Below are 15,864 nucleotides of genomic sequence, written 5' to 3' on the forward strand. Positions count from 1 at the left end.
CAATGTCATGACACGGCGAAACGTGCGGAAACAAGGGTGGGTTTTCCCGTTATTTTCTCCCGACTCCGATGATCAGTTGAGCCTAAATTTTCACAGGTTTGTTATTTTATAAGTTGTGATACACGAAGTGTGGGCCTTTGGACAATACTGTTTACCGAAAGTGTCCAATGGCTTTAAGAAAACTTGTTGTATCACACAGAAGTTTATGTTTATTAATCCAGTATCGCTTTTTTATTGGGGGGAGCTTTTGTTCCAAGAGCTATTATATTCGTGAGAAGAATTTTTTTTATTATTTTTAATCTATGGAGTTTTTATACAGTTAACCCCCCCCCCCCCTACATTCACCCTATCCCCAAACAAGTGTTAATGTAAATAATTGGCATTGAACAAAACACAATAATACTTAATAGCAGTGCCCTTTTCTTTTCAATACTGAACTTTCACACACACAAAATCAACAGAATCTTCCATGTGTAAAAGCACTAAAATTATTTAAAACCATATTTTGCATGCATACTATTGTTACTTAACTCATTAAATTTTAAAGAAAAAGGAAACATGCTTGTGTTACTTGTCTAGACAACAACATCAAATATTTGTGGCTTGTCTGAAATATTGATAAAACTCCAAGATTTTAAGGAGACTTCCATGAGGTTTTAAATACAGAAAGAGAATAAACACAATTTGTCCAACATAAATTATTAACTGGAAACCGTGTGGAAAAAGACATGCAACCAGTAATATCATTTACCCATGTCAATTCAAAATGATTTAATCAACTTAAATTCAAGTAGAATTCTAATGAGTTCCTAAACTTACAATTGCGAAACCACTATTTAATACCATGGAAGTAAACTGCTACTAAAACGTATTTACATGATATGAAAATGAGTGCTCTTGACATCCAATGAACTCTAAAATATACGTGCCAATTTGTATACCTTGTCACCTTCCGAGGACGAGCTACACAGAGCGTGAAAGAGCTGAATGCTTTGCCCCGGTCTCGGCGCTGTTTGACGGTCTGAGCATGGGGAGGTCCCGGTGAAAGTTTTCTTCTTCGTACTCGGTATTTCTTACAAATTAAGCAGTATAATGTATCTCAAAATTTACCATGTGAAAAATCGAATCAGTATACGTTACCATAAATGTAATACGCCACTGTCTGCTCCTCAAAACATCGTAACATGTACAGAAACTTCGAATTAGCGAGTTTATTACCGCACGTTGGTGCTCAAGTTTGCTGGACTGAAAACACCGCCATTGATTATCATTGGCTTATTATTATTCATGAGATGCTCGCGCAGCTTGTAAGGAGAATTTACTTTCATCGATGTAAAAATCTCGTAAAGATACAATGGTTAAATTTCCCAGATAAATTAGTACAATTTTATTGTGGCTTGCTAAAATAATTGTTCATTTAATTTACAAAATGTGTAATATAGAAGGCATTTACCGCCAATATTAAAGAAATCACAAACAGTATTTAATTTTTAATAGACTTGCTACAATCACTTTTCTAGTTTTATTTCCGAGAAGAAAAAGTTGCACGCGCAAAAATGCATTGGGCACAACTTTGTAGTGCGGGGTCCATTGCCAGTCTATTACCTCTCGGTCAAAAACCAACATGGCGACTCGCATGGCGAAGAGAGCTGCTGAAAATTGTGCACGATTTTCGGGTTCAAGATCATTAGGACACAGGTATTACAAAGCAGGGTTTGTTTAAACTGAGAGAGTGTGAATAGGGATATAGATAATATATATTTTATACATAATATAAACAATAGTTTTCATTGACTTTAAGATTTTCAAATGGAAGTGCCCTTTTATTTGTTTTACACTTTAAGTTTTATTTTATTTATTTGCAAAATGAAGTCATACCATGCCTCAAAGTCAAATATGAAATTACAGGCCTGACGTGTTGAGTGGAACCCAGAGGATTCAGGAACATTTGACGACATAAGGTTTATCGCGATTCAGAACTGTAATGCGTCATGGGTAGGCAGTGGGGGCATTCGATGACCGCGGTGTATGTTGTCATGCACGACGTCCTGTATGTGCGCACGTCGTGCGATGTGCCTGGGCTACCAATGCCCCCGCCCTTCCATTACTCGTCATGCTCGGCGGAACAGCGCCCTCTCTTGATATTTTGCTGTTCGCGATAATTCTTATCATGGACAAGTAAACATGGTTAAAAAAAACTTACCATTAAAAAATGACAAGCTTACTACTGGTCCTGCTGTCTAATCACTGAAGTAGCCATGGATGGGCGCCGGCAAACCCTGGGATCCAACCTGTAGTAAGAACCAGCAAGCTCACACGCATAAACCATGACTACTTTACCTGTATTTAATTGTATCATTCATTGGGAAGTGGGAACTGCAACTGGAAAGGAAACAATATGTGGTGGAAAAACCATGGAGAAAGGTACTCTTAGAACTATGAGGTTCGTTCCGCAATTGTCTGGAGTGCTATTGTCTCCACGTGGAGACGATATGGGAAGAATATGCTAGAATCACAGTCTATTTCACAGGACTAAAGCTCTGGTGTTGTCCAAAGTCAGCAGCAGAGTGTGGGTTCGAATTCCTGATCGTGATTGTGCCCTTGAGCAAGGCACTTGACCCATAATTGCTTTTCAAAAAGTTAGGAAGGTATTGCATTCTGCTCAACAAGCCAGGTTTCTAATGAAGGATACCACCCATGTATGGACTGTGATGGGGGTAACCCTATTTCAGCGCCAGGAGTAGATTGCAACATGCCTCTGGTGGGTTGACAGCCCAAATCAGTCAAGTGTAGCCCTCACCTTGAAATCGCCGTCCAGTCCAGCCTTGTGATGTTGGGTGATCTCTCACCAAAAAAAATAGTTCAGGCCTGATACTTTATGTATGGAGGCAATGAAGGTGATTGCCTCCATAAGGTTAATCGCGATTCAGAAACGCAATGCATTGTGGGAAGGAATATGGGGTGGTTTCTATGCAGTTTCTACGACTCGCGCACGCAACGCCTATACCTTTGTGTGGGTTCAACAGCGCCCTCTCTTGATATTTTGCTATTCGCGATAAACCTTATGCCACCTTGTCATGAGCCTTTAAAAGGTACGGCAGACGTGATAGGAGTTTACTGTTTGGTTTGGGTGTACATGTATGCACACAAATTTACCAAAAACTTAAAGTGTTGTAGCATTGTGTCCGCCATATCTCAAAAAGGCTTATTACCCTAGTGCCCTTGAAAAATGTTTACAATTTCCTCACTCATAGCTTGGTCATACTAGGGTGCCCTTTACCAAGTAGAAAATGCCTCGAAGCATCTGTCAATTTCACTAAACTCTTCCTAACTTAGAATTAATCTTAGGACGAGCTAAGTTCCATATCCATAAATGTTTGAATCCATCCTGTTGGGTTACTCTTCCTAACTCAAGATAAGATTAATCCTAGTGTTTTGCAAAATCGGCTGCAGGCCTACAACAACTTTGTATGGTGCATTTGCGTGATGCTATTTCTTCTTCTTCTTATCTTAGGTTGAAACGCCTCGGAAGTCGCAGCTTCTGTAGTGCCGATGGGGGAAGTGCAGGCAGTATTCCGTTGACTCAACCCTTACCAGGAGTGCCCCTGCCTGTTTATGCAGCCCTATCCAACCATTCACATGACACTCATGTGACGACGTTAGACAATGGGCTCAGGGTGGCCTCTATGAATAAATACGGCCAGTTCTCTACAGTGGGAGGTGAGAAGAACTCTAAGGAAAAATGGTTGACTTTGAGTTTTGTAGGAAAGTTTCATTGTAGACTACTATCTTTAGTTTTCATTCTAGGCCAGAATAGGCCACATTTCCCAATTCTTTTAGGTAATATACAACATTAGTATGGATAACAAATATTATTGTTTAATGTTAGTCTGAAAACTTACTGATTATGAAGCTCATACTAAACTGATTTTTCTGCGAAATGTTTCACCCTTTATTTGTACCTTCTTGACATTTCACTATTGTTTTGTTATTCAGTGTTATTGGATTCAGGCTCACGGTATGAAGCAAACTACACCAAAGGAATCTCTCACTTTCTGGAGAAGCTTGCTTTTGGGGTGAGTAAGAAATTGTGTTTAAGCTTCGAACCATTATTGGTGTTTTCTTTGGTGTCAAGTTTATTTCTTTCAAGAAAAATTTGAAAGCTCAAGGAGGTTTTGAGAAATCTTGAAATCAGGCAAAATCCTCAGAAATCATTTATAAGCTTGATAATAATTACCAAGGAATTACCTAAAAGCGTTTCAGCCGGCTAGTTTGTTACTTCAGTTAGCTACATATAAACCACTGCAGGTCTGACACTTGCCCTGCCTTGGTGCCCTTCGACCCTATACTAAGGAAAACAATTATAGGGAGACCACCAACAAAGTGCTAGATAGCACTGGCACATTAAGCTTGAGGTATTTGTTTCAAATTTTGCTATAGTCAAATTGATTCAAAACTTTTTGTTCAACTCTGATAATTTACCCAGTCGGTTTCCCATGTGGTATGTAACTTTATATTTACATTATGAAAGTAAACAAATTGTACAAATAGCATAAAAGTTAAATTTTGTACCAATGGGACAAGGTTACTTTAGAAAACACAAAACAACTCACAAAAACCCAAACTAAGAAAAGTGAAGACAAAAGTCCGAAACAGTTTTCAGTTTCGTTCGCCACTGACGTACTACTTCCCTGAAACAATGTCTTGTTTTCATATTTGTTCCCTCAGTCAACAGAACTGTACAGTAACAGAGATCACATTCTTCAAGAACTGGAGAAGTATGGTGGCATTTGTGACTGTCAGTCTTCAAGGTAAAATAACTAAAGACACTGGACACTATTGGTTATTGTCAAAGACTAGTCTTCTCACTTGGTGTATCTCAACATATGCATAAAATAACAAACCTGTGAAAATTTGAGTTCAATTGGTCGTCGAAGTTGCAAGAGAATAATGAAAGAAAAAACACCCTTGTCAAACGAAGTTGTGTGCTTTCAGATGCTTGATTTCGAGACCTCAAATTCTAAATCTGAGGTGTCGAAATCAAATTTGTGGAAAATTACTTCTTACTCGAAATCTATGGTACTTCAGAGGGTGCCGTTTCTCACATTGTTTTATGCCATCAACCTCTCCCCATTACTCGTCACCAAGTAAGGTTTTATGCTAATAATTATGGTGAGTAATTACCAATTGTGTCCACTGCCTTTAACACATCTGAAGGAAAAGCAACCTTTACACCATACACCTTGTCAAATTATACGGGCATCTACTGCAATAGATAGAGTGCAGAACCTTGTTGGTAAAGGGTTGGCACCAACAAACAACCTCTTTCCCAATGTAGGTCTGTAGCAAGCCTCTGTCTTTTCGTCAGATATTTTCATGGTAAATGTACATCCGTATGGACTGTAAAGGGGGGTAACCCTGTTTCAGCCCTAGGAGTAGGTGGCAACGGCCCCTGGAAGTACAAGGAAATTGTAGCCAACACCTTAAAGTGTCCTTCAGGCCTTGTGTGTCTGGCGAATTGCATTAAAAAACATTTTTTTAAACCACTAGTGTGTCTGACTTTGTTCCTCCCATCGGGGTGTTTGAGCGTGAAACCAGGCTTTCTGCTTCTTCTCACCCATTGATGCACTCTTGCTTTGGTGAGAACAATAGCCATTCCAACAGCTTTATGCCACGTGCTGCATCTCTTTGGAACTGCTTGCCTGGTGCATGTTTCCCTCCATCCTACAATCTGGACTGTTTTAAGAGGAATATCAATTCCTACCGCCAGCTTTCCTGAGTTATTTTCATTTTTAATATGGTCATTCTTGTAGCCCCATACCAAGAGTGGCTTTTCAGCCTTGTTTGAAGAAAACTTGCAAAGAAAGTAAATATATTTGGCTAGTTAGTAGCAGGACGGCTTTGTAGAGGTGCTGGTCACCTGTTCCTCCTCGCCATTCACTGGCTTGGTATTTTTAGCTATTTTGCTTCTATGTATTTTTATATATCGATTTGTATATTTATATTTTTATGCCAGTGTAAAATCGAATAAAACTAAAACTATGTATATTGTGGGATGTCATGGCCGAGTGGATAAGAGCACCAAACTCAAGCTCTGGTGTTTCTGTTCAGCAGAGTGTGGGTTCGAATCCCGGTCGTGACACTTCAAGTCCCTGAGCAAGACACTTAACTATAATTACTTCTCTCCACCTTGAGGGGTAAATGGGTTCCTGTGAGGGCAGAGATGGTTCTTGTGATTGATTTAGCCGAGTAGTGCATGTTTGTTGCACAGGCTATATACACTCCTCAGGGAGCTGAGATGGTTTAATGAATAAACTTAATGACCCAGTGACCCGGGGTAATAATATTGGAAGCACTTTGGGACACCCCTTTGGGTGTGTAAAGGGCTTTTTAAAAATCAATTAATATTATTACTATAACTATAATGGGCTTTTTCTGTCATCACAAATTGTAACAAATACAGGGACACTATGATCTACGGTATATCAGCCAACACTGACGGTCTGTCTGAAGTCACTAAACTCCTATCTCAAGTTGTGTTCCAACCTAAGATGACTCCAGGTGAGGTAAGATATCAGCAGATTCATCGATTCTTGTCATTTTATTTCATAAATATGGTGTCTTTTTTAACCCTTTGGCCATACCGAGAAATCCTTAGTTAACTTTCGTTGTGATTATTTTCTTGAGTTTCAAGTAGAAGTTTTTTTATTGAGGATCAAATTAGAATGATTTTAACAGTTGTTTGCTTTTCCAACTTGAGCCTTATGAGGTTGGAAACATAAAGCAGATCATCAAAAATCAGAAAATATTGTGTGTTTTTATCACATAACTCTATATTATTTTTTCTTTTGCATAAATACAGTTTGATGACGCCAGAGTCGCTATCCAGTTTGAGTTGGAAGATGTTGCCTTCAGACCAGATGCTGAACCTGTACTGATAGAGATGATACACCAGGTACGTGGCTTACCAAACAAATATTTGTGAGTGTGTTGTCGCATGTCCCTCATACCTTGCTGGAAAATACTAAGGGAATCAATGTGTGGTGAAGAGGTTTTCAACTAGTGGTTTAATCCCAACAGGGCCTGGTTCTTGATAATTTTACCGAGACGAAGTCAAGGTAAATTATCAAGAACCAGGCCTTGGCGGGTTTAAACCACTAGTTGAAAACCGATTCATCACACTTTGATTCCCATTCATAAATACCTTTTCGGTCAAAAACATCAACACTCTTTGGTCAAAAAGTAAAATAAATGCAAAAATTATAATTTGTCAATGATTTCTTTCAACACAACACCCCTCCAGCTATGAAATTGTAAGGCCCAGTCAAGGCCCTTGGGTAAACAACTCCTTATAAGGGAATGCTGTGCGTGTATCGCTTGATGTGGCACAACTGTCTCGGCCGTTGCTCTCGACCAATAGGAATGTAGAAACTGTCTTATAAGCACAGGTGCAAATTCGCGTAACACGCCCATGTTTCAACACTTTTTACTGGTCATAAACAAAGGTTTATACACACCCTTGGGCGCACTCTCCACCAATAGGAATAGCGTAACTGTCTGAGGTACTTATGAATGTATGTTTATGCGCCTTGAGCCTCACTGAGTTACAGATATGTGTGCTATATAAGAAGCCACTATTGTAAACAACACCTCCCCCAAAAAGGAATATTAATGTTATCATATCAATCACCTTCTGTATTGCAAGATAAATTGATATTGTAAATGTAGTTAAAAAAAAGAAGTAAAACTACCAGTAGTTTCATATTTTCACCTGATCCGCAGGCGGCGTTCACAGACAACACCCTCGGCCTGCCCAAGTTATGTCCTGTCGAGAACATCTCCCGCATCAACTACAAAATGTTACAGAAATACCTGCATAATTACCACACCCCGAAGCGTGTGGTGCTGGCTGGAGTGGGCATGGAGCATCAGCAGCTTGTAGACTATGCCCATGAGCATTTTGTTGGGGTGACGCCTTCGTGGGAGAGTTCGGAACTGAGCGGGAAGGACAGTTCTGTTGATAGATCGACAGCTCAGTATATTGGAGGTTTACAAAGGGTGAGAAAACTTGTTTGAATAAAGACCTAACCCAGCCCTATCAGGCATAGAATTTCATCTTTTAAAGCTGTTGGACACTTTCGGTAAACAGTAGTGTTTCGTGTATCACAACTTACATATAAAATAACAAACCTGTGAAAATTAAGGCTCAATCAGTCATCGGAGTCGGGAGAAAATAACGGGATAACCCACCCTTGTTTCCGCACCTTTCGCCGTGTTATTACATGTGTTTAAAATAAATCCGTAAATCTCAATATCAAGAATTGATATTGTTTTAATGTTTTCTCAAAAAGTAAAGCATTTCATGTAATAATATTTCAAGAGAAGTCTTTCACCATTACCTTTCATCTGTAAACCCTGTAAGTAATTTGTAAATCTTTGAACTTTTAATTTTTTTTCTGTTCCGAAAGTGTCCAATACTTTTGATGCTTCTTTAAATTAATGGCAATAAAGAGCTACTTGTTTGGAAGTACAGCAGCTTTTGACATGCCTGCTTGAACACAATGTAGCCATGTCCAGCGCCTTAGCTGCAAGTAAATCCCGGTTCATACTTCCTGCAAATGCGAACGACAAGAATTTTGACGTGAATTTGACGTCACAACTCTGTTTTCGCAGGAGAGGTTGAGCACAACTCAACCCCTGCAAATTATTCGTTGCAAGCTTGTGGCATTCGCATTCACAGGAAGTATGAACGGGGCTTAAGGATGTTTGGCCTCCCAAATTAAAATTTCATAATTGTTGTGCCAACATTCCTAAGTTATATATTGACCCATTTCACCTGACGCCATCATCAGAAAAATCTTGAATGCGCCATACTGGTGGGCAATTTCACTGTTTTCATATATAACTCTATGCATAGGGTATGCTGTGCGTTATGCAGTGAAGTGCACATTTTAGGCGACGTGTCATTAATACGAGTAAACCTAACTTGCCCACCAACATGGTGAGCAAGGCATCAATCGCCGCGTGTGAAGCACGTGCAAGGGGTCAATAGTGAGACGACTTCTCAAGTGGGATTTCAGGGATTTGGAACCATTAGACCATAGTTAGAGTTGGAAGTATTATAAGGTACACACAAGCAGAAATGTTTTCCAGTTGTCCCCAGCATGACACGTTTTTTCACTCTCATTTTTCTTGACAGGAAGTGCGTGATATGTCCAACATTGCCCCAGGCACCCCAATCCCTGAACTTGCCCACGTCGTCATCGGTCTGGAGTCCTGCGGCCACAGGGACCCAGACTTCATCGCCTTTGCCGTCCTCAACATGCTGATGGGGGGCGGGGGATCCTTCTCCGCAGGGGGACCAGGGAAGGGCATGTATACCAGGCTGTACTTGAATGTGTTGAATCGGTTCCATTGGATGTACAGCGCCACGGCAATGCATCACAGCTACGATGATAGTGGCATCTTCTGTATTCATGCCAGTGCAAATCCAAGCATGGTTAGTTAGTCATAATTTTGTCACAATCATAGAATAGACCAATCCACTAAGCTACGCCCCATTGCGTATTGACCAATCACAATGCAACGAAGGGCCGACAAATAAGGTCGGACATGCGTGCGGGTATCTTGGCACACGCGGCAGAGTTGTGCAGAAAGGCATTGGAGAGCCCAACGTGTTCTTGCTCACACGTGCGTCGTGGGCAGAGCCTACTGGATCGGTCTATTGTATAAGAACTAGAGAGTGTATAAGGCCTAGTTACGCGGCCCGCGTGGGCTATTTTGTAAGTGGAAAAAAACGTCATAGCGTGTGTTTATCATACGCCATGTTGTTTCATATTCAACGTACATGTGTACAACATTTCTCTTACAAATGGGCGGGCATGTCTTCTTGTGGTCCTGTCGTGTTTGTGCACGCAGTATCACCAGTGTGCCCTCTAGTTCTTATATAAACCTCTATGGTCATAATAAACCCATCCATTAACCATCTTACATCAGTAATTTAGACATTTTTAGAGCATCTTGAGTAGTCGTTTTCTTTATAAAAATTCATTGCCATAATGAAACCCTGACTTGACGAAGGAAAAACAGCAAAGGTTCTCATAGTTCTGGGATTTGATGATGTCAGGTGAGAAAATTGAGTGGGTACTCGCCCTGATTTGCAGAAACTCGGCAAGAAAAGTGCCATGTTTTACTGGACATGGAGTGCTCGGACTTACCTCCCGTTGAGCTGAATGTGAAGATGAACAAAAATGGCAGCCTGTCCTTGTGTGCCACATTTGTTTAACAACAAGACAAATGTCTGGAATTGGGGTTCACACAATCAAAATAATACCTCAGCCGTAAGACTGTCCGCCAAAAATTTGTGGAAAAACAAGTCATTCGACATGAAGTGGTTAAAGCAGTGGACATTTTGTAATTACTCAAAATAATTGTTTTCATAAAACCTTTCTTGATTACGAGTAATGGGGAGAGTTTGATAGTGTAAAACATTGTGAGAAACAGCTCCCTCTGAAGTGACATAGTTTTCAAGAAAGAAGTAATTTTCCGCGAATTTGATTTCGAGACCTTAGATTTAGAAATTGAGGTCTCGAAATCAAGCATCTGAAATCACACTTGTTGTGACCATGGTGCGACAAGGGTGTTTTTTTCTTTCTTTCATTAATATCTCACAACTTCGAAAATCGATTGAGCTCAAATTTCACAGGTTTGTTATTTTATGCATATGTTGAGGTACACCAACTGTGAAGGATAGTCTTTGACAATTACCATTAGTGTCCAATGTCTTTGAGTCCTGCCCGCCATAGCAACTAACTGTCTAAAAATATTGATGTTTCCTCTCTTTATTTGTGTTGCTGTTAGGTAAAAGAAATGGTTGAGGTCATCGTGAGAGAGTTTTTCAACATGGCTGGCCGGATTGAAGAGGTGAGTCTTAAAGGAACACATTGCCTTGGATCGGTCGAGTTGGTCTTTGAAAAGCGTTTGTAACCGTTTGTTGGAGAATGTATATTGATTAGAAAGATATTTTAAAAGTAGAATATAATGATCCATAAGTATCACTCGAAATTGCGTGGTTTTCCTTTTACCTCTTCGACTAACACGGTCGTGGCCGACCGTGTTAGTTCGCAAAGTAAAAAGGAAAACCATGCAATTTCGAGGCAAATGTGTGTGGATCATCGTATTCTACTTTTAAAACATCTTTTTAACCATATGCATTTTATAACAAATGGTTACAAACGCTTTTCAAAGACCAACTCAACCAATTCACAAGAATGCTTCACAACAGAAACGAAATGTATATTAGAATTTTGGGGTGGCATCCTCATGGATGTAGGCATGGGTATCATCCACTATGAGCCTTGTTGGTGGAGCAGAATACACTACCTTCCCAACTATTTGCAAAGCAATTATGGTTAAGTGCCTTGCTCAAGGGCACAAGTGTCAAGACCGGGATTCAAACCTGCACTCTGCTGCTGACGGCCCCAGAGCATGGGTCCAGTCAACTAGACAATACTTTGTATTTTCCTCCCACATCTGAACCTTTCTTCATTGTCTCCTATTTATCCTGTTATTAGTGATTGCACTGTTGTCATGAAATAAATAAAGGGATAAAAAAAGAACTAGACGCTGCTTACCAAGCAAAAGGCCCTATGATATAAATGCAAAACATAGATAGTGGCCAAATGTTTCGACCCTAGCAGAGTCTAGGCTAAACAATATTTTAAAAAATTGTGTTCCTACAGGACATCTGCCATGAGTGTGAGTCCAAAGCACTATGCAGCTAACACGGAATTATTGAAATTGACGAGCCGCCAATTTCAGGAATGAATAATAGTCAAAAATATTCGTATAGCCTACATGTATGTACAACTGTTAAGCCGTGCAGAATGGTTAATATTGCCTTGTTCTGTTTTCATTTTCAATTTTGCAAGGTGGAGTTGAGTCGAGCCAAGAAGCAGCTACAGTCCATGCTGATGATGAACCTGGAGGCCAGGCCGGTGGTCTTTGAGGACATCGGCCGCCAAGTCCTGGCCACCAACGAGAGAAAAGAGCCTCAAGAGTTCTGCCAAATGATTGGTAAGCAACAAACAAACTTACTTGCTAACTTAACTGCTAAGGACAAGGTGTCTCTTGGCCTCCTTGGATAACTGTCCCCATTCAAGTCTGTTTGTAGCTAATGATCTGCTTAATGAAGTTGAATTTGGACATCCAGTGCGATGATGGGCGTCCTTGTTGGAGTGGTGTGAAACACAACCAGATATCAATTGTACATGTAAGACCGTGTCTGTATTCACGGCTGAAGCTGCAGCTAGATCTTCGCTTCCTCATGCATTGAAGTAAAGCACATCATTAGCAACACCCTTAAAAATCGTTGTAGCCATAATTTTGGGCGCAAATTCGGATACAGCTCAACTCTTTGAGTTTTTTGCACCAAATCCACCCCCCCATGACCCTTCACCCTACGGTTACTTAATTTTTTAATACTATGTCTGAATATGCAATTTGCACATTATATTTGAATAACTTCTGTTATTCTTACTTGCTCAAAGGCACAATTTGCCGCTTGAATTTGAATTCACAAATACGGAGACTGCCAACATAGGGCTAGATAGCTCAGTTGGTAGAGAGCCGATTTGTTAATCCAGAGGTTGTTGGTTCAACTCCCGCTCTAGTCAATTTGTCTTTGTTCAGCCCCAAACCATTTAAAAGTTAACCAGTCAGTTTGCCTTGTTGTTTATTAGTTGATATCTGAACTTACATTCCCAAGACAAAAGACAGTGTTGGTACGTCCTGTGGGAAATATTTGAATTGATGTGGTGATTTTTGAAAACGGTCCCAGGCATAATTGTAGCAGCAAATTTGTTTTATGCACCAAACCCTCCCCACGACCTTTCACCATGCTGTGACTTCATTTTCCTATTGGCATATAAGTTTTTAATATTTTCTGGTAATATTCATTGCTTAAAGCCACTTTACACGGTTGGTTATTGTCAAAGACCAGTGTTCTCACTTGGTGTGTCCCATCATAACCATAAAATAACAAGCCTGTGAAAATTTAGGCCCAAATGGTCATTGAAGTTCTGAGAAAATGATGAAAGAAAAAACACCCTTCTTGGACGAATTTGTGTGCTTTCAGATAGGAATAAAAGACTTCTAGCTAGATGTCTTTTGTAGTTTTAGTGAGAAATTACCTCTTTCTAAAAAACTACGTTACTTCAGAGGGAGTCGTTTCCCACAATGTTTTATACTATCAACAGCTCTCCAATGCTTGGTACCAAGTCAGTTTTTAAGATAATATTTGTTTTAAGTAAATACCAAACATGTACCTTCCCTTTAAACTCAATTGGCTGCTTAAATTTGCATTTCTAAGACAAAAGACAATGTTAGTCCATCACATGGGAAATATTTGAATTAATGTGGTGAATTTTAGTTATTGACCTTGAAAATGTTTTCTTCTTTGCAGAGAAAATCACAGCTGAAGACATCCAGCGAGCCGCCACAAGAATGTTGCGCACCAAGCCCTCGGTGGCAGCTTTGGGAGATCTCTCTCGACTGCCGGAGTACCATGCAATCCAAGAGGCTCTGGTCAGCAAAGATGGCCGCTTTCCGCGTAAATTTGTTTCCCTCTTTAGGAGGTAGTCTGTTATAAGGGTCAGGGGTGAAAGGTACCGGAAAAAAAAATTGCTGACACAACGCATTATTTGGGGAAGGTCATATGTCATTCAAGTTTTGTTGAAGTGCAAAGAACCCCAAAACAAATGTAATGTATTCATAATACCTGCGACAGTTCATCCATTCTGATTGGTCGAGAGGAGATCACATGGCCATGTTTAAACTAGCTATATAAACACGGTGAGGGTTGTTTAATCATGGAAAACTGAGGTAAAGAGGGAGCTTTCAGATGTGTGCGCTGAGTGCACAAATTTCAAGGCCACATTTTAAATGGTAGATCGCTGTTTGGTTGCAGAAGCTCAAAACTTGCATTTCTTTAGAGTAGTAGTGGTTCTGACAACTTTTTCTTCTCAAAACCACCGCTTCTCAAAAGAGATTTTTCACATGATGTCTCCGCAAATAAGTCAACTCAGTTATTTTCAGTTTGAGCCTGCATGTCCATTCTAGGTACTTACAAAAAATGTAAGAATTAAGGCAATTCATGCATGCTGCTATTTTAGATCTTTGGCAAATTGCAGCTTTTATCCCTGGTAAACTTATATGGTTTGGAAAATATACATGTGTATAATGAGTAGGGTAGATAGCCTTAGCTTTCGATCCAAACTGGATCTTCTTCAGAGGCATAAACAATTACAAACAAACACATATCCGATTATAGAAAAAGAGAGGGGAAAGGGATTAAAAGAAGGATCCTGAATAAAGCAGGAAAATTATAGCCAATCAAAGTTTCTATTTGAGAAACAATTGGTGGTTATGAACCAATAGGAGTAAAGTGGTGGAGATGAAGGATGGTCAGTATGAAAGGATGAATTACTGGACCAATGATAAAAAAGCAGTTGGAGTAGATGCTATTGCCTGACTCAAGCGTTCATCGCAGAATTCCCCGCTTGAAATAGCTGCGTGCTCTCTTTTCAAGCTCCTTTAATATAAGGGAAGACGTCCTCTTGAGTTTCCTTTATATTATTATATATATTCTTTATAGTGCTGATGCAAAAAAAAAACTATTAAATGGTTGCGGCAAGCTAATGCTAAGGATTCGAACTGCCTCTAGCCATCGGAATAGCTCCCTGGTCTAGTGGACAAACATCTGGTCTAGCAATGCAAAGGTCATGGGTTGAAATCTCACTCCAGTGATTTGCCTGTTTATTTGTTCACTGGACTTGAGAAAGTATACAGTGCTTGACACACAGTTTTAAGTGTGAAAAGAAATTATGGACCTAGGTCTTGTACTTCTGCCATGCAACTTTTTGAATCAAACTTTAAGTAAACTATTTATGAGGTTGTTTGTTTATTTTGTATTAGGGTATGCACTTCTGACCACCAAGATAATTTAAATTTAGGTTACTTTATTAATTGATTTATTTTGTAGGAATTGTATAAACAAATTGATTTACAAATAAATCAAAGTTTTCTTTTAAAAAACATATTTCGTTAAAGTTTTTTATTTTACTGTTTGTTCGTTCGTTCGTTCGTTTGTTCGTTTGTTTGTTTGTTTGTTTGTTTGTTTTGTGGGGGGGGGGGGGCTATTGACTTCAGAAGCTTACTGTTCATAAACAATGCAGAACACAAACAAATAAAATAGTAAACCACAAGGGATTCTGGGTAAAATTGGAAGAACATAAGGAAAACATTACCAGAGCAGGATTTGAACCCATAACCTCTGGATACCGCGCAGGCACTCTACCAAGTACCAACTAAGCTATCTAGCCCTATGTTGACGGTTTCCCTATTTTGTGTATATATTTGCTCTGGGGTACAACCGTTAACTGCCATGTAGCCAGGTATCACACCCATGTTTACGATACAGCCTGGGAAGCTGCAGCCAGGGGAACACCTTAAGGGTGATGCGAATTTTATTTAAGATATCGATTAATTTTAAGATATTATTTAAGATATCTATTAAAATTGTCTTTGTTCAACCCATTATCAATAGAAAAACAAAGTACACAGTGACAAAGTTGAAGGAAAAGGCAAATATTTAGTGATTGGAATATTATCAAACAAAAAAACGCATACAAAATTTGTGAAGACTTAATAATTTTCATTTCGACCAAAAGCTAGGTACAAGAATTTTACAAGAAATAACAAAAAAATCACTTTTTTTGGAATTTTTTTTTTACAAAAACTTTCCTCATTCCAAATTTTTTTTTTCGCTTTCTTACTTATAAATATGGCATTGTTCTTTAAGTGCAT

The 15,864-nt window shown here is 39.4% G+C and overlaps 2 protein-coding genes across 5 annotated transcripts in view; one reads left to right on the forward strand and one right to left on the reverse strand.

The window, feature by feature from the left end:
* Window positions 1–1,586, reverse strand: part of LOC139947838 (laminin subunit alpha-1-like) — a 54,177-nt gene extending 52,591 nt beyond the window's left edge. Inside the window, exons 1-2 of one of the 4 annotated variants that reach the window (XM_071945636.1) lie at window positions 1,513–1,586; window positions 1,141–1,162 (exon numbers count right to left, since the gene is read on the reverse strand). The gene's annotated coding sequence lies outside the window, so the exon portion shown is untranslated. Of the gene's footprint in view, window positions 1–941; window positions 1,103–1,140; window positions 1,296–1,512 lie in introns of those variants that run through there. The other 3 variants (XM_071945635.1, XM_071945637.1, XM_071945638.1) reach the window with 3 other exon arrangements.
* Window positions 1,587–1,612: 26 nt separating this feature from the next.
* On the forward strand, window positions 1,613–15,095 carry LOC139947839 (mitochondrial-processing peptidase subunit alpha-like). The gene is made up of 11 exons (XM_071945639.1): window positions 1,613–1,698; window positions 3,515–3,720; window positions 3,997–4,076; window positions 4,729–4,811; window positions 6,464–6,566; window positions 6,863–6,955; window positions 7,783–8,058; window positions 9,200–9,499; window positions 10,861–10,923; window positions 11,931–12,075; window positions 13,463–15,095. Exons 1-11 carry the CDS (start codon window positions 1,625–1,627, stop codon window positions 13,636–13,638), a joined length of 1,599 nt encoding a protein of 532 aa, XP_071801740.1. The 5' UTR covers window positions 1,613–1,624; the 3' UTR covers window positions 13,639–15,095.
* The last annotated feature ends 769 nt before the right edge of the window (window positions 15,096–15,864 follow it).

Source organism: Asterias amurensis, chromosome 15, assembly GCF_032118995.1.
Source record: "Asterias amurensis chromosome 15, ASM3211899v1".
Taxonomy (NCBI): domain Eukaryota; kingdom Metazoa; phylum Echinodermata; class Asteroidea; order Forcipulatida; family Asteriidae; genus Asterias; species Asterias amurensis.

Bases quoted from the DNA above. Each gene is read 5' to 3' on its own strand.
- LOC139947839 (XM_071945639.1), top strand. From the start codon at position 1,625: ATGGCGACTCGCATGGCGAAGAGAGCTGCTGAAAATTGTGCACGATTT. The intron at 4,812-6,463 runs GTAAAATAACTA...TAACAAATACAG, and splicing joins TGTGACTGTCAGTCTTCAAG to GGACACTATGATCTACGGTA. The intron at 6,956-7,782 runs GTACGTGGCTTA...CCTGATCCGCAG, and splicing joins TGATAGAGATGATACACCAG to GCGGCGTTCACAGACAACAC.